The 18,802-nt window shown below is 35.6% G+C and overlaps 3 protein-coding genes across 3 annotated transcripts; 2 read left to right on the top strand and 1 right to left on the bottom strand.

Annotated features, from left to right (window-relative positions):
• Positions 1–98: 98 nt before the first annotated feature.
• Positions 99–1,694, top strand: LOC142982305 (stromal cell-derived factor 2). Its single transcript, XM_076128735.1, has 4 exons — positions 99–283; positions 464–659; positions 1,000–1,224; positions 1,506–1,694. Exons 1-4 carry the CDS (start codon positions 199–201, stop codon positions 1,675–1,677), a joined length of 678 nt encoding a protein of 225 aa, XP_075984850.1. The 5' UTR covers positions 99–198; the 3' UTR covers positions 1,678–1,694.
• A 453-nt stretch (positions 1,695–2,147) lies between these two features.
• On the bottom strand, positions 2,148–8,772 carry polo (Serine/threonine-protein kinase polo). Its single transcript, XM_076128723.1, has 10 exons — positions 8,527–8,772; positions 7,399–7,623; positions 6,957–7,161; positions 6,448–6,640; positions 4,516–4,742; positions 4,237–4,373; positions 3,921–4,102; positions 3,653–3,786; positions 3,421–3,533; positions 2,148–3,320 (listed from the first exon to the last, which is right to left on the bottom strand). The coding sequence occupies exons 1-10, from the start codon at positions 8,623–8,625 to the stop codon at positions 3,126–3,128; spliced, it is 1,710 nt and encodes a 569-aa protein (XP_075984838.1). The 5' UTR covers positions 8,626–8,772; the 3' UTR covers positions 2,148–3,125.
• Positions 8,773–11,440: 2,668 nt separating this feature from the next.
• LOC142978365 (pancreatic lipase-related protein 2-like) lies at positions 11,441–17,228 on the top strand. The gene is made up of 11 exons (XM_076122788.1): positions 11,441–11,594; positions 13,064–13,155; positions 13,385–13,555; positions 13,722–13,859; positions 14,585–14,688; positions 14,980–15,107; positions 15,352–15,477; positions 15,642–15,734; positions 15,946–16,057; positions 16,226–16,356; positions 16,731–17,228. The coding sequence occupies exons 1-11, from the start codon at positions 11,504–11,506 to the stop codon at positions 16,910–16,912; spliced, it is 1,368 nt and encodes a 455-aa protein (XP_075978903.1). The 5' UTR covers positions 11,441–11,503; the 3' UTR covers positions 16,913–17,228.
• Positions 17,229–18,802: the final 1,574 nt, after the last annotated feature.

The following is an 18,802-nucleotide window of genomic DNA, read 5'->3' as shown; positions in this document are numbered from 1 at the left end:
TTCTGCAGGCTATGTACGGATAACTTTAACGATCGACTAAAAAATACGTCTGCGGCCATCACTAAGGGCAACAACTGTCATTCAATGACAATCTTCAAAGACTTCGACATCTCTTCTGCTGTCAGACCGTCAATGTCATCGTGAGTGAATACCAACAGAACACCATATTTGTGGACGTGAAAGGGTTTTGCCGGAATTATGGCTTTTCCTACGATTCCTGGTGCTCTGACAAGCATTTTATCAATGCTCTTCATAATTATATTGTCAACACAAACTTCACAAGGTACGGCAACTGTATTTATTAATTTACTTCGCGATTTTTATATAGCGTGTACGATCGGCTCTAATAAATTACGTGGCCTTTTGCTATGGGATGATACGAGAATCAGATTAAATATTTAGGTATTATGAATTAAATGTAACTTTTGAGAGTTGATAATGTGAATATCATTAACTTTTTCAGGATCTAAAGCAGAATTTGTAACATGCGGTAGTATTTTAAAGCTAATTAACTCGGACTTAAGATTGCGGTTGCACTCGCACGACGTGAAGTACGGCTCAGGTTCAGGCCAGCAGTCAGTCACGGCTGTCGACGTATCTGATGATTACAACAGTCACTGGATGGTGAAGGCACCAATGGCTGAATCTTGTAAGAGAGGGTAAGTAATATACAATTTTGTTTTTTTAACGCTAAGTCTCTTCCTCTTTGTGGGCGTATAAACAATATTGTATTGTGATTATTTATGTAGGCAATTTACTGGTAAAGGAAACATTTATTGTGATCCTAATTAAACAGGACATAAGATTTTTGAGAATAATATGCATTACATTGATTAGTAGTCTTATTATCAATTTTTTTTTCCCTGAACAGATTATAGACTTAATTAAGCCAGGCTATTGTGTAGTGATAATACTGTGTCATAAATTACTTTATTCTTACATAAATAATATCAATTAAACACCTTTAACAAAATAATCACATCTATATTAAAATTTCAGAGCACCCATAAAATGCAACACAAATATTCGCCTGCAACATGTGGCTACTAAGAAGAACCTGCATTCACATTACTTCTCATCCCCATTGTCGGGCAACCAGGAGGTGTCATGCTATGGTGATGAGGACGGAGAGGGAGACAGTGGTGACCACTGGGCTGTAGTCTGTAACAACGACTACTGGAGGAGAGATACACCTGTCAAGTTTAGACATCTTGATACTGGAGCGTAAGTTGCTTATAAATGTTTTGATATAACCTTGCACTTAGTTAACTTGCAAAAATATATGGATAGTACTTATTTACTCAATAATGAAGTTAGTCAATAAACGGGCTTCCAAAGGTGGACAATTGGCAATATTGTGCATCAGTTATGATAACAACTTAGTTGTAGATACTTACACCTAACACCAATAATAGTATATGTCCAATCAGTAAAGATTTTAACACAAGTTTACTTTAAGAATTATAGGACATGATGTAAAATAACGTTTTTGTTTCTATTTGCAGGTTCCTTGCAGGCTCAGGGCGCACATTCGGCCGTCCCATCAGCGGTCAAGGTGAAATTGTAGGTGTCAGCTCACAATATGGCGCTTACACTGACTGGCAAGCCAAAGAGGGTCTCTTCATTCACCCTGGAGAATTACTACCACACCAACACCCTGTACATTCTGAATTATAATCTAAATTATTTATAAACTGTAGTCTTAATTATTAAGTTATTATAACATCTTTAAAATGAAAGTGATACCATTTGAAAAAGTAACTTTTATTTTCAAGATGTCTATCTAGATTTTGGTTGCATTTGACATTTAATTAGTTGGGTGCATTGACAAAAAAAATAGTGTTCTAACATCTTATATTATTAGTTATTGTAAAAGTAGCATGTTCCCAGTGCCTATGGCATTTTTAATACCTGCCAAAACCAGTTGACTTTACAAAGTTAGCAATGAAACATTTATTACTTTTTGAGTAGTTAAATCTAATTTACTCTAGTTTTCAATGACACAACATTATTGGCTGTGTGAATATTATACTTGAAATAGGTCTTGTGTATAATTATTACCAAAAATTCCAAGTCTTTTTAATGATATTTAACATGTATGAGTTAAAAATGAATTGTGAATAAAAATAACATACAAATAAAACCAATTTTATTTTCCTAATAACTTTATTGTCAAATAGTTATGTTATTATATTACAATCAGGCGAGGTAACAGACCTCTGACAAACTTCCGAGTTACAAATCAGAAGTGCTTCACCACCATCGAATTTGTAATAATACTGACCCTTCACATCTCCAGACTGCGGGAAAATGTAATTTAGAAATCAATAGCATAAGTTTATTATGTGTTTGTTTTAATCTATGGCGCATTAGCTAACACATTTTTATCCGATGTTACTGAAGCACAGAAACAAGTTATAAAAATATAGTTATAAAACTAAATAAAAAAACTCCAAACGCAACCGCTCGCACCGCCGCAGCTCTCAGTCATGGTGCTCTCTATCAACTAAACACGTTAAGAGAATGTGCAACTAAAATTTAACTTATCTAACGTAATCACGAATGAAACCAGGTGCCTATCAACTTTTAGTCAAAATCTCATGAAGTATACCTAAGGTAACAGGACAGACGGAATCTAGTAGAATAAAGTACATTATACACTAAAATCTACACCTTCCGAAATCAGTAAGATAACAGACAGAAGAGTAGACAATCTTGTCTTTGTAATATTATAATGTACGTATTTTGAACAAAATTGTTAAACAAATTAGAACTTGAGTGTGGTCGCACGCATGTAGGTTGACCTGTCACCGACATGCTAATTGTGTGAAATGTATGAAACTTCCAAATAAATAATAAGAGAAAAAATCGGTGGACATAAAAGTAATTATCAAGAAACAAAAAGGAGTACTGAAATTGATTTTTGAGACGAAATATACTTTAACAAAATCATGTATGTTGCTAATAAACTAACAAATTAAACAATATGGGCGCAGAATCACCTCTAGTGTACTAACCCTATACAGATCATGTATCTCCGATGAGATTGTCTTATTTAGTATAGGTAATATTAAATTCATTTTATTAATTATTATGTATGTACGAGTACCGCGGGCGAGTATCGACTAGCACAGTTTGTTGGCTAGTACACTGTTTAGTTTCTCTAGCGCGTACGTGAGGTTGGTGTAGAGTTTCTTATCACAGCCATGCTCCTCGATCGTACTGAATCGGAATGTTCTAAAGTTCTTCTCCACGTCGATGTAAGTGACCGCTTGCATGAGCGGACACAGAATTATCTTTGTGTGATCTTGGAAGTTAATCTGCAAGATAGAAAAATCATAAAGTATGTTGAATAATTGAGATTTTAGAGTAACAATGGTTCATCATATCAACAGCTACATAAGTAATGTAGGTATTTACCTGTAATGTTCCATTAGTCAGGTACATTATGACTGCTAGCGTGGTTCGGAACCATTGGTGTAAATGCGGCAATCGAGACAGACCGTCGCTCTCCCGTACCGGCACTGACGCACCTATACGTAACAAAAAATGCAATATGTAAAAATAACAAGACTTCGTCATTGACTGATGTAAATTATATTATAAAAAGTATCACGCTTAAGAATTGGTTTAGAGAGGATAGATATATTACCAGCTTTCATAAGATGTTCAGTCATGTATCTTCTGAAGTATGTAAGCAGTTTCATCTTCTTATCTAACTCTTGTGGGTAGTCACGCATCGTCATGTACTGCTCCTGGCCCTGCCGGTTGATGTAGTGCACGTTCCTGCAAACCACCGTATTTTATTATACTCTTTTACAATTTCGATGATTCCATGAATATAGTAAAGAGAGAATGAGAAAAAAACTTCATAACTTACAAAATATGCCTTATGCAAAATATAATAACAGCATACTCACAGGCCATTAGCAAGCATAATAAGTTTAGTAGTGTCGTTGAACATAACGCCGACGCTCTCGTCGCACAGCTGGTAGCCGAACCCGTACTTGTCGCTGTAGTCCACCCACTTGCCGACCCAAACCAGTGGCTGTGCTGCCGGGTCACTGAGTTCGTCAGTCAAGCACTCAGGGCGACATTTCAGCTGCAACAAACATTTAGTTGTTATATGAAATTGGTAAACTAAAATGACCACATCCTGGTTTTACGTAGCATGTATTCTCGGTACATAAAATGTATCTCACAAATGTATATATTTTTAGTGTTAGTGGTTGTTACCTTGCTAACAAGCAGCGATGCGAGTTGATCCCGCAGCGCGATGAGGTTCTGTCGGTGTGACGTAGGCTCGACGGCGCGCGGCTCGGCGGGCATCGCCTCGCGCTTCACTGGCGAGTCCACCGCCATCGCCACGTGCTCTATACAAATTATATAGTCACATCAATATTCTATTCTTCAATAATAGTCTTCAGTACAGACGTATAACAAGCGACGTTATTCCGCGGACCGAAACTCAAACAATTTCAGTCACTATGAACACCTAAATATTTAAATTGTTACCGTTAGTATTGACTTCGTTGAGCGGTCTGCGGTGTAGCGCGATGCCTTCGAGCTGGTCGGTCCTAGGCGCGGTGGTGAGGCACGAGACTGGCAGAGCGGCCGGCATGATGCCCGACGAGAAGAACTCGTGTTGCAGTAGTTTGTCGACGGACGGCCGTCGCGTCGGGTTCGACTGTAGCTGCAGTACTATCATCGAAGTCGCTGGCTTGCGCAGCGTTGACGGGATCCTAATACGTTATAGACGCATTAATGAGCTTGCCCAACTAATACTTTTTTGGGAAACACAGATATGAGTTATAAACTGGTTGGTTAAATCAATAGTAGGTAATTAGAAACAGATACTTAAGATAATCATTAGGTCAATGAATGGGTTGTTTCTCATTGTTGTGTTTGTATCCATCAGATTGTGACGATGTTATTTGTTCCACGTAATGTGTTATCACAAGACAAACATACACATAGCGTTACACGTCAAACAAGTAAGTTAACCAAGCTCTTTGGTCACATTATGGTCCCAGAAGGCTGTGCCGTAATCTGGCGATTGTTGAAGCTGATTTTATATTCGAATCTTAAGACTCCACACATAATTTGCACAGGCAAAAGTTTTGTGTTTATGATAACAGTTCCACCAATTACGGTGCCGAAGCAAAAAGTTATGCTCGGTTCATGAAGAGAACAGTAATCAGGAGTATGTAGGAGATAGGAACTTAGGCAACAATATAAAATCAGCTTTAAAATCCGCCGACACGAGCCAGCCTTATGAAATGAATGAATATTCGTAGATAAATGACGTAAAGACGTAACGAGTTGCTTCCACCATCACAAAGCAGTATGACAACATGTGGTATCCACCTGTAGCGCTGATTGACAGTATTATCGTCGACCAACGCGCGAGCGTACCGACTACCCAACGAGTGCCACGGCCCCGTGCAACATACGCTCATCGCTAGGTACACCCCCTCGCTATTTAACAATACAAATTATTTTACATTATTTTTGGAAGACTTTGTAGCTGTCAAGTCCAGGATCGCCAAAAAATCACACAAAAAGAACGTTTAACAGGGAGCATCCTAATTTCTCGTAGTATCTTAAGTCCTCAACATTAGTTGTTTGTCTTCTCAATGGTCGATAAAAGGCACGATGTTAATCTTGGGTCTTACTTTACATTGCTTAGTGGAGGTATTACTGAAGATTATTAGTATATCAATGGAATCTTTTTTAATATTTTATTCGTTCATGTATGTTACATGAATGTTAGAATGCCCGAGGGCTTTTAAATGTTTGTCAAGATTATTGTGTCATGATTTTGGCGCTTTGAACACAAGAAAAACTAATTATACTCGAAAGGAGATATCTATCCAAGTCGAGATTTTTTGCAATGGTGATGAATTTTAAGAACTGTACCAACAACAAAATATCCATAATTAACGTTTTCATGTTTCAACATGAAGCATTCTTAAAATAAATCTAAGTTTGGATGCTAAAATTCAAAAGAATTGTTGTCGCGCGATCCGTTATCTCGCTGGGAACCTGTTTGTTGGCGCCAACCGTCCAGTTTTGAATGGTCGTCGAGATTTCAACTTGCAAAGTAACAACAATTTCCCATTTAAAAACAATTAAGGTTACTGTTTCTCATTGGTTATATATTACAGCTCTCTTCAATTTATGATGACGATAGTTTCTTTCAATGATTAAAGATATAAAGAAGCTGTTCAATTTCTTGTAACAACTGCAAACCTTTGTAATGAATGTTTTAGCTATTGTACTGAGGAGAAGGCTAAAGTTTGGAGATAGTTTAGTTTAAATAGAGACGAATAAATTGTAACACGGGCCGATGTAATGTCGGCGCAGTAAAAATCTAGGGCATCATCATAATATTCCTGTTTGAATTGTCATTTTATATTTCTAAAGTGGTTCAGAGAGAGTACTGACCTATATTCACACTGCTTGATCCTCTTGTAGGTGTCCTTGAGCGTGGAGGTCTCAAACGGCGGCTTGCCAACGAGCAGAGTATACATGATGCAGCCCAAGCTCCAGATGTCCACTTCGAAGGAATGCCCCTTCTTCGTCAGTATCTCGGGCGCGATGTAGTTCGGTGTGCCGCACAATGTCTGTTTTCTTTCTCCTGTAAATATACCACAGGTTTAGGACATGCATTAGTTATCTAATTTCCACACATGTCATAAGGCAATTGCTGATGAGACATTCATAAAAATATAATCCTTAAAACATTGTTAAGGAAAGAATAGAACAGAGATGCTTTTAAATATTAGCAGCCATGTTAACTAGATCTAATTTTTCAGAATCAAAACAATATAGGTACTTGGCCACTTACCTTTACAAAAAAGTAACAGATGGAATTTAAATATGCAAAATCTATAAATAGAAGATTGATGACATTGATATTAATAAATTGAGTTTGTTCTTAATAGTTATCTTACCTTCATATTCAATTTTAGCAGCAAGTCCAAAGTCTCCAATCTTAACATGGAGGTCGTCATCAAGGAACAAGTTGCCAAGCTTCAGATCTCTATGGATGATGCGCTTGCTATGCAAATACTGCACTCCAAGGAGAATCTGGTGCATGTAGAACCTTGTCTCTGGTTCTGTGATTGCTTTTCTACGCTTGTGCAACTCCATCATTGACTGTGAATTATGATTACTGATGGTAATGACTTGAAATTTTGTTTTGGACTATTGGCTCATAGTGACACTTAAAAGTAATTTAGTTAGCCATAACAATGCCCTGTTTGTTTTAGCTACACCACAACTTAAAAAGTAGAGAATGAATTATACTAAAGTTACTTTTATTTAGTATTTAATAGGAAATAGTTATTATGAAGTATTACAGAATCTTGTAGAGTTGATAAAGTATATACTCACCCGTCTTTTACACAGTTCCAGAATAATATAGATATTGAGTGAATCCTCAAAGAAGCTGTGGAAGCCGACCACATGCTTGTGCTGCAGTGACCGATGGATGGATATCTCCTGAGCCATCTTCTCCTTCTGACTGGACTTCACCATCAGCTTCTTGGACACTATCTTGCCTGCCCATACTTGGTTGGTGGATATGTCTTGAATCTCGTAGCATTTTGCAAATCCACCCTAAAATTATTGTGAATAAGTTATGCTAGTGTTCTGAACAATTGAAGATTTTGATTTCATTAACTTTTAGAGAGATTAGAATCAAATTGGGCTCTTAGCTGTTAAGGAAACTGTTCAGAGAGACTCTCTGTTCTGTGTCTTCTCTGTCTGTTGAGGCTTTGTTAATTATTTTCACAACTTTAAAATAGCAGCTTTAATTGCCACCAATTCAAAGTAATGTGTGTACTTGTACAAAGTTTAAAGTTGGGCTTAATCAGTACAGAAAAGAGTGAATCCTATGTCTTATAACAGAGAGTTACATTAAAGAACCTGTTTCAAACTTTTCTGCAGTCAGTTAGACATTAAACTGATTTGAATTTAGTATTAACATATTATTATCAAATGATAAGATATAAACATCGCATTTCTGCAAGCATTCTTAACTAAGATACCTTAGTAACTTAAGTTTTATGTGAGGAGACTAAAGTTTAGTTTAACTGTAATTATAGTATCTATATTGTTCTTTTCTATCGAAGTGAAGGTATATTATCACTTGGGACCACTGTAAACAGATCTAAACGCTAATGCAAGTAGGAGTTTTAGAACATTTTCTGTTGATGCACCTGTTTAGCATTAGGTAGGGTTCAAAATGTAACCGACAAACGCGATGTTTTCCATCAATAACAAGTCATTTACAAATAGTTCCAGGACAGTCACAAAAACAGCAACAAAACTTAATTCTAGGGCCTAATGTCTAACGGTTGCACACGTTTGGTTTTACAATACGCAACAGGTGCAATTGTCGTTAAATTGTAAATTGATGGTTGAAACTTAAAATACACCTAACTATCCCTCATGATATCATGTAATTCGCTAAATAAGTTGATTTAAGCACAGTGATTATAGAAATTGAATAAAACTTACCTTTCCAAAAAATCGTAGCCTTTGATAGGTGCAGTTAGTTTGAGGATCGTGAATAATTTCTGGTATTTCTTTCTTTTCGTCTTCTTTGATCGACGTCATTTTAAACTAGCTTAAAAATATAAAATTCAAGTCAAATAAATTGATGATTAACAATAAACTTTTGATGATTGTTGACAAATTCACAAAGGAGATTTCAAACGGCCATACGTTTGAACTTTGAAGGCTGTATGAAGTTTGAACGGACTGGTTTGAACGGTTTTGTTGCACGCCCAATGGCATTGCAACATTTTCTACCAATATTAAAATTATTTCAGTGTTTTCTACCATAACGATAAACAAAAATAATTTTTAATGTTACAGGAATATTAAGTAGCTGTTTCTATTTCAATTAGCTTAAGTAAAGCATTAAAAATAAAATAAACATTACATCAAAATAACAAAACTAGTAAAAGTTTTTGCTTTATATTGAGTCTAGCAACTTTCATGTATTTTATTATAGTGTTATCTCATTATGTCACACGTAGTAATGTATAAGAACGAAAGAGATAGAATAAATTAAAATATTTATCGTAGCTTTGTAATAAAAAATATAAGTTGGTACCTACTATATAAATGTATAATCTATGGTTGGTACCTACTTTAGTAGATAACTTATTGGAGGTTTATAGCGGGAAATGTTAAAAATAATATTTTATTCTTTTATACGAATGAGTCCGTTAACGTTTGTAGTGTTTTTTCTCCTATTCATTTCCCGAGATTATGCGTTTTTTTTGGTTTTCTAAATTAGGTTAAATTTTTGGTAACTTTGTTCATACGTTATTTTAGTTTTAGTTCATGGTACCTACAAATAGAGTATTTTCGATTTTTCTGTCGTCAGGTATTTTTAACGCATTACTAGGTATTCATTGTCAACTACATTCATTTATTCTTGGAATAAGGGCAAAAGTAATTGACACAAAAATTTTGCTTTAAAAATAATCTATACTAATCTATACTATCTATACTAATCTATATCTATACTAATATTATAAAGCTAAAGAGTTTGTTTGTTTGTTTGAACGCGCTAATCTCGGGAAATACTGGTCCGATTTGAAAAATTATTTCAGTGTTAGATAGCCCATTCCCATTTATCGAGGAAGGCTATAGGCTATATATATCATCACGCTACGACTAATAGGAGCAGAGTACCAGTGAAAAATGTTACAAAAACGGAGAAAATTATGATTCTCTTATGTGACGCAAGCGAAGTTGCGCGGGTCAGCTAGTAATATAATAATATGATAGGCATTGATAGGTAGGTACGTTCTCCATTGACTCACTAGATGGCGCTACTAGAGTAAGATAAATAAATGTAACGAAACAGGAAAATCGAGCTTTATTATGTTTATTTGTTTGCTTTAGGCCCGAGTCAAAGCTCGAGCGTTATTTCAATCGACTTGGTTGTTCTTGTTAAACGTTGTTTGTAAATACCGCTACATCAAATATCATTTACTAGCTTTTACCCGCGACTTCGTCCGGCACTTGAATTTTCCCATGGGAATGCGTTATTGTCAAAGTAACCTATGTCCTTTCTCGGGTACCAAAATATCTCCATACCAAATTTTATGCAGATTGGTTCAGTAGTTTAGGCGTGATTGAGTAACAGACTTTCGCATTTTTATTATCATAAGTATGGATATATAAAAATTCGTCATAATATAATGAACACCTAACATGTGGATATGAATAATTAATAATCTAATAAGACAGATAAAGAGAGATAAGTCCTAATTTAAGATTTTAATTAGGTAGAGGCGGTTCATCTTTAACAAGGCTAGACAGAAGAGAATAATAAGCTAGTAATAAAATTAATATAAGACAGTTATCAGGCTTGAAATGAACACGTACACACTGAGTCATCCCTTTAGATTTTTCCATTCTGATTTAAGTTGGGATGTATCCTTTTATAGCATCAAACACACGTTTCACTTGAATAGGAAAGCATTTAATTAAATTCCGTTTTCCTTAATTTATTTTAGCCAACTAACAGTAAATAGGGAAAAGTTTATATAGGTACCTTGTGGTTACAGTATGTGACCGTCTTGCATAAGATTATGTCATGATGCTTATTTTCCCTAACAGCAAATAGTATCCATGTACCGTCATATAAACCAATTCGGCCTAGACAAGTTATAAGGAGATAGCGCGATCTTGTGTCAGGTACTACATGAATCAATAAACACTGAGACCTAGATATATGTACATTCATTCTTTACCTCCTATGGCCATTTTGAACCATCGCAACGTTGTTACTAGCGTACAAACTTTCAGCTTCTTAAGGATCGTTACTTTTTTTATGTAGCCTATGAAAGATCTGAATTTTCAATTGTCTTCTTACTAGATTGTGTCGTAACCGGTTATTTAGCCGAGAAACCGTAACAAGCAGATACTTAGCCAGCAGTCGCAGATTTTATTAGCAGCTGCAGTCTGCGACTTTGTCTGGGTATAAACATTTTACATGGTAAAATAACCGATGTGTTTATCAAGATTGTAACTATCTGCATGCATGATTTCATTTAGATCCATTGAGTAGTTTTAGCGTCAAAGAGTAATAAACATAGAGTCACTTTCGCATTTATACCCAATATATTAGAAGGATAGGATTAGTCGTCATTTTGTCGTGACGTCCTCTATTGAATTAAGTTTGGAATTGTTTGCTAACGTTTCGTGTGGATTTCCCTAATTAATGGAGCCGAGTGACGCTATTATTATATTATTTTCTGGGTACTTATGGTAACTATTATTTAAGGTAAAGTATATTAATTATTTTCATCGAATTACGTAGTGGTGTTTCATTAATATATAAAAGGATCAGCTTATTCTGAAGCTTTAGTTAATAACTAATTGCTAATACAGACAGGGTGGCGATCAAAACAGCATTTTATTTATTGTATTCGTTTGTTTTGAGACATATTATATTAGTATTGCATAGTATAAAATGGGATTTCGTTACGTATTGATAGCTTGTATATTAAGTTTTATAAGTATTCAAGATAACGATGGAAGAAACATTGATCCTACAGCTGAATGTAAGTTAATATTTATTGGTTTTTATTTTACGAGACGCAGCTGAATATCTCAAACTAGCTGACCCGCGCAACTTCGCTTGCGTCACATAAGAGAATCATAATTTTCCCCGTTTTTGTAACATTTTTCACTGGTACTTTGCTCCTATTGGTCGTAGCGTGATGATATATAGCCTATAGCCTTCCTCGATAAATGGGCTATCTAACACTGAAAGAATTTTTCAAATCAGACCAGGAGTTGCCGAGATTAGCACGTTCAAACAAACAAACAAACAAACTCTTCAGCTTTATAATATTAGTATAGATATATTATACTAGCTGACTCTCGCAACTTCGCTTTTGTCACATAAGAGAGAATGGGTCAAAATTTTCCCCGTTTTAGTATTTTTTTTAATGGTAGTCTGCTCCTATTGGTCGTAGCGTGATGATATATAGCCTATAGCCTTCCTCGATAAATGGGCTATCTAACGCTGAAAGAACTTTTCAAATCGGACCTGTAGTTCCTGAGATTAGCGCGTTCAAACAAAAAACTCTTCAGCTTTATAATATTAGTATAGATCAGGTAGGCAATTGCAACGTTGCAGATAAGATTACTTGCGCAGGATAGAAGCAATAGACAATATGTTACCCCATACGGGGATTTCGTGGGTCAATAGAGATAGTTTCTGTGCATGTTAGTATTGCAGTTCCTTCACAGTAAAACTCTATAACCGATAGTGAGTTCAGGATTGTGGTTTTGGGCAAAATAGGGCAGGAAACTCGAATTAGGGTGCAAAATACGGATTGAATTACAATATCAATCACTTATCAACTATTTATCCCATCAGGGCATAAATTTATGAAAATCCTGTCGAAATATAAGTTGGACTCAAAAAACTTACATCAGACTTGGAGTGAATAGTCCTTAGGTTCCATTTCATGACGGTTGGTTTTATCGGCAAGTACTATTTAATAGGTAAAGTTGTGCACATCGCGTGTTACTCTAGCTGGCTCACTGGCCTGTTGGGAGCCACTTTCCGAGACACTGTTCTTATTCGATGTTTAGTCTACTTCACAGAGTTACTTGGTCGAGGTCAGGAAAATGTTGAATCGTCGTCTTGGAAACTCTGCGCTCGTAATATGTCGCATCCAAGGACGTACGGAAATAAAATACGGACGCGTAATGCTTTTTGTTAAAGGAGGTTTCGCCTTGTTTACTTATCTTTGTCAATATTAGCCACCTATCTTCTATTATGAACAAAACTTGTTTTAAGTCTAGCTTCACTTATAGATTAGTGGTAGAATGTGCACCTAAAAAAATATTATAACGCGATGTTAATGTTTCTTTCACTAATTAATTTTATCCACCCACGGGTTGATTATTATTGAATGAAAGGCTTAATTCCATTATCATTAGTATAGATAACTTGAAACATAATACTACTAACCTACTGAAATTTATTTTACTATATGTCTATTATTTGGTTTTATAGTGGAAAATTACATCAACCCCGATGATTTGAAAATTATTAAGGATTATTTTGAGAAAAATCCAAAGGCTATGAATGAGTTTGATCTGATGATGGTACGTATACATTTTTTTAAGATTTTGGGTAACTACTTGTATGAAAGATTACTTTGCAAGCCTTTAATTGTTTTAAGGATATCTGAGACAACTTCCCAATGAGTAAGTACTTTTCTTTCCCGTAAAGGCTGGTGTTAAATTATTTATGTGTGCTGCCTAAGTTTTGAACCGTCAAAAAGTCATATCGATGGCAGAGGCTATTACTTCTAAATCAATTTCATTTTTGTAGAAAACGAAGAGTAAGCGTGACGTGGACGACCAGCTTGTTCAATGTTACGGGAAGAATGTAGAGTTTGTGAAATTCATGTCGAACATTTTTTCTTTTGATATGAAACCAGCTTCATCCGAAGCTATTAACACAACGTTCATTTTCTCTTCGAGGACAAAGAAAGATATACAGGTAACCATAATAAATTAAAATTGGGTATAGGATAATATTTGCCGAATTAAATGACAAACAAGTTCATTGTATTACATGAGACAAAGTACAGTAAATTGTAAGGAACTAACTATAAAAGGTTTAAAACAAAACACAATTAAAGATACATATGCGATTACTCTTGTAGGTTGCCCCAGGATCACAATTTAGTTTGCAATCGATCGATTTCGATGCACGGAGGAAGACGGTGGTTATAGTTCACGGGTTCATGAGTCACGGCAACGTGGATTGGGTCAAGAACTTGGCACACTCATATCTGCAGTTGGTACGTAAAAACACCTCTATTGTATTATTACTTACTATTAAATTGTTAAGGAAGTGCTTTATTCTACTTTGTTCAGTAAACAGTGTTAGAATAATTTTATTTATGTGATATCCAAAGATTCCAAGGTGAAACAATTCCACATAAGCGGATGTTTTTGTATACTTTGGAAGTAATTCACCGACTTTTTTTATTTAGGTAGAAGTTAACTAGCTTAGCTTTTAATATACATTTTTTAGGTTTTAGAGATATAGCTATTAGGGTGAAAACCGAAACCGAAAAAAAAGGGTTTTTGAGTAAAAGAGTTTGTTTCATGCAAGGCCTGATACTCGGGTGGAGATCCAATGGATTATTATGGAGTTATTTTAACTTATTTATATCAGTTTAATATGTAAATGTATTAGAGCAGTGATAGCCGAGTGGTATAAGTTGACACCTCCCATGCAAGTGGCCGCAGGTTCGAACCCGAGGCAACACACCAATGACTTTTCGAAGTTATGTGTGTATTAGAAATAATTATCACATGCTCCAACGGTGAAGGAAAACATCGTGAGGAAACCTTGCACGTCTAATACATTTATTGAGGGCATGCAAAGTCCCCAACCCGCACTTGGCCAGCGTGGTGGACTCAAGGCCTAAACCCTCCCTCATTACGGGAGGAGACCCTTGCCCAGCAGTGGGACATTAATGGGTTATTTATTTATTTATTATGTATTATGTAATTTTAGGAGGATGTCAATGTGATTGTAGTCGATTGGAGCGCTGGCAGCAACACCTTCAAGTATTGGCGAGCTGTTGCTAGCACACGGACCGTCGGAAAAGTTATAGCCAAGTATGAATACCCTATAGTCCGGCAACTTAGTAGAGACCCTTGGCTTGAATAATTCTGTGTATTTCTTAAATAAAGTAGCTGATTCAAACAGGCCACGTCCCCGATGTTCTTAAATATTATGAATTTTAGTGTTACTCTTGCAGCCGAGAACCTTGCATACAAGGCTCTTCGCTAAGTTGTGGGACTGTAAGCATTTAATGCAAAAACTAGCTTCATAGACGTAGAGCTGAAATTTAACATGGTGGTTTTTTATATTGGGATTTGGTTCTAAAATGTTCCCTTGTTTCACAGTCTTATGCAGGGTTTGAAGAAATTGGCCGGGCTTAATTATAAAAATTGTCATTTCATCGGACATAGTCTGGGTGCGCAAATCATGGCGTTCGCTTCTCAGGAACTGGGAACCGTGGCTAGAATTACAGGTACTAAAGTAAAATAAAAGTTCAACATATTAATTGACTAAATCGGAAAACCTCTACGACCGACTAATCATCGAAACAAAGATCATGAATCTTCGACAACTACCACCTACGTCATTAATTATTTATGAATTGACCAATTGGATATTAATGCACTTTCGAAAAGGGTTCACGTCTTATATCTTTGTAAAGTGATTTTTTTCGAAAAATATTATAACAAACTTCAAATTAACATACTTTGTTACAGGTTTAGATCCGGCCAGGCCATGCTTCAAGACGACGAACTTAAAAGATAGATTAGATCCATCCGACGCTGATTTCGTTGAGGTTATTCATACAAATGCTGTTGGATTCGGATACTCAGATCCTTCTGGTAATTATATCCTACTATTCTAAGCTCACATGACAGCATATATATAGTGTATAAGATTAAATAAATAAATTGAAGAAAATAGTAATTTCAAGCTGCGTTTACTACTAACGCCTTAAATTACTGCTAAATGGAATTGTTATTGAATGATGTTTTTGGGTGTTCAGGTCACGTCGACTTCTATCCCAACGGTGGTGTGAGACAGCCGGGATGTCATTACAATCTATCAGTTCTGCAAAATATGGCAATACCTTATTACCGTAAGTCATTAAGAGGTTAAATAATCAGAATAAGTGTCTTTGATATTTTTTTAAACACTGTCATCTGATTCTTAACTAAGCAGACCTTGTCCTGTGGTGACAAATCAACTGATTTATTTTTCTGGGTAACGATTTAAACCTACCACGTTAGTAGTTATAGATACTAATAAACTTAATTTGGTGTATCTCCTCAAGTTGTTTTATGTTTTAGTGTTGGCTCAAGCTATCTGCAGTCATGGGCGTTCATATGTCCTTTTCACTGAGACCCTGAATAATAGCAGTTGCAAGTTTTTGGGATCCCCATGGAACCTAACTGTTGCTGGGTAAGTTTTAAAATAAAGCGTTACAGGATTATCAACGACTAGAGGAGTAATAGATTATTCGCGAAATGTTCCTACATTTTGGTCGGGAACCAGTTGCTGAAGATGCCACCACGTAAATTTAACTGCCGGAAAGCGGTTGTTTGTTCTCAAAAGTTTTTGGTATTTCAGTCTGTACGCGAGCCTAGACTCAAATTACTGCAAAGAAAATAATACGCGATGTCCAGAGATGGGTATAAGAGCTACGAAACAATATCCCGGCACATACGTTGTGATCACCAAACATGAAGAACCTTACTGTGGTAAGATTTAGAGATTCTATTATTACGGCTTATGGATAAGTAAGATAATTCAACCGATAGATAAAGTGAGAGTAAATGTATAAAAACAACTATCGAAATTCCTCTTAATGCTATCTGACTTTCATCCGTAAGTCGTAACTCTAGCTCAAAATGTACCTACTTTTGATATATAACTTTTCAGAAATATATTTGAACTAAGTACAATACAATAGTTTTCACGGCACAAAAAAGGTGCAAACGTTGATAAATTATAAATTAGCTGTCACACATATTACTATATTCATCGGTTATCACAATAAATAATATTCACAATCTATAGTATTTACAAAGTCCTTGATGTAGTCGAATCATAATTCATGTCTCTGTTTTTATAGTAACAGACTGGTGGAAGTACCGTCCAGAGCCGCACCTAGTGCAGGACATCGTGAAAGAGTTGCAGACTGTTGATGAAAACGTCACCCCTAAATCTAGCACCGAGTCCTTTTTCTACACATGGTATAATAAGACTGTGGGTTTATTTCAACGTAAGTCAGACAAGCCAGTGAAGGTTGCTTGAAGATTTTTGAGATAAATTGTGCTTGTACAGCAGGGGTTCCCAACCTTTTCTTAGTCAGGGACCACTTTTATATTATCCTCGTTAGCAGGGACCACTATGTAAGTATATTAAAAAAAAGGTGTTATAATCATCCTGCTAATTTTTAATTTTAACATCATTGTCGGACCGTATTGTGGTCCGCGGACTACTGGTTGGGAACCACTGTTGTATAAAAATGTATTATAATTTTTTGTGATAAATTGTGATTGATAATGATTAATGTAATATCTAATTAGTATTTTCATTAGTGATTGTATTAATTAAATAAGAAATAAAGTCTGATTTAGTATTAATGATATAATTTTATTTATTTTCTTTTCTAGTTAGTTAAACTAATGCGTAAAATAAAACATTAAATAATAAAAGCTTTGAGAAGTTATTATGTCTGTTATGTATAACTATTAAATATTAATGTAATTTATGTTTGTTATTGGTATCGTAACTTGACTCCATAGTGTCAGTTACAATTGCTTTACCAATAATCGTGAGTGTGAGAAACCTAAGACGTGCTTCACTTTCTTTGTATTTATTTATTCGTATTACCTACATGTAAATTATTGTTGTCTACCAATAATAGTCTCCTTAATCCGTTAAACCGTCTGGTTACCCGAACCTTATCAAACTAAACTTCAAAATAAGTACACCACATTTGAAGTAATTAATGGTCATTGTTTACCGCAGAGACATAACTTTGTGTTGAAATTATGTACAGTGATAAAATAATTAATATATTTTACTAACTGTGTAAATATATTATTGTAATTAAGTCGGTACCTATCTACCTATTGCAAAATTGCCTCATAGCTTTTAAAGTGATTGAAAAGCTTTTAAATTAAATTGCGCTATTGGAAGGCACGCGAGCGATCGTGAAGTAGATCAAGTACGTATTGGTAAGTAGTAAAATGATCGGTAAACAGCTGAAGCGAAGTAAAAAGCGATTCCTTTTCGTTGGACAAAACAGTGGGATTCATGGCTTGAACCGCTTGTCTAATCCCAATGGAAATTCACTATCAAGGTATGTCATATACTCTCCTAATTTCTTGTAGTAATTGTAAAATTGACCAGGACACGACTTGTCTGATGTTATTGGGTCGCTAAAAACCTTAACTCATTTGCAGTTAGATAAATTTAATTACTTAACTTTAAACCACAAATTCCTAGCCTAAATACAGAGCTTTAAAACAATCATTCAAGTTGTAATCTGGGCAAAAACTTGAAATTCTTTAATTATGAACCATGCTGTAACTCGTGAACTGTTCACGAGATACAGCATGGTGACCAACAGACAGCAAAGTCTCAATAATAGGGTCCAGTGCCCTCAGAGTACAGAACCCTAAAAATGAATAAACCAACACTTTAGATAAAGAAATGCAAATTATAACCAATAAATATTTATTGTCTCCGACCAGGTTATTCTGGCTGTTAGCCATATTAGCGTCGATAGGAGGCCTGTATCTGATGATGAAGCCGGTAGCCGAGCTGGACGTGGAAATAAACTTCACGCCTGACACTCTCTACCTGGACTGGTCCACTACATTCCCGGCGCTCACGGTCTGCGAGGAGTACCAAACCAAACACGTAGCGGAAAAGTTCAAGAAACTTTACCGTGAGTGACGTAGTATGACTTGTCCATCGTATTCTGCTTATTTTATTAATGCTATTTAGAAAATTGTACGGTCATCGTAAATGTTCCAAGTCTGGATTTTGTTAAGTCCCGTTTGTCAGATAAAGAAGTTTATAAAGTGTTTAAACATTTTAACATTTTACAATAACCGGTGCCGTCACCATCGTTGATTTAAGTCAGTTAATGACACTACACTAGGCAAGTCTGACACACAACTGCCCACAATA

Source organism: Anticarsia gemmatalis, chromosome 2, assembly GCF_050436995.1.
Source record: "Anticarsia gemmatalis isolate Benzon Research Colony breed Stoneville strain chromosome 2, ilAntGemm2 primary, whole genome shotgun sequence".
Taxonomy (NCBI): Eukaryota; Metazoa; Arthropoda; class Insecta; order Lepidoptera; family Erebidae; genus Anticarsia; species Anticarsia gemmatalis.
The sequence above is the reverse complement of the archived record's forward strand: the minus strand, read 5'-3'. Positions and strand labels throughout refer to the sequence as shown.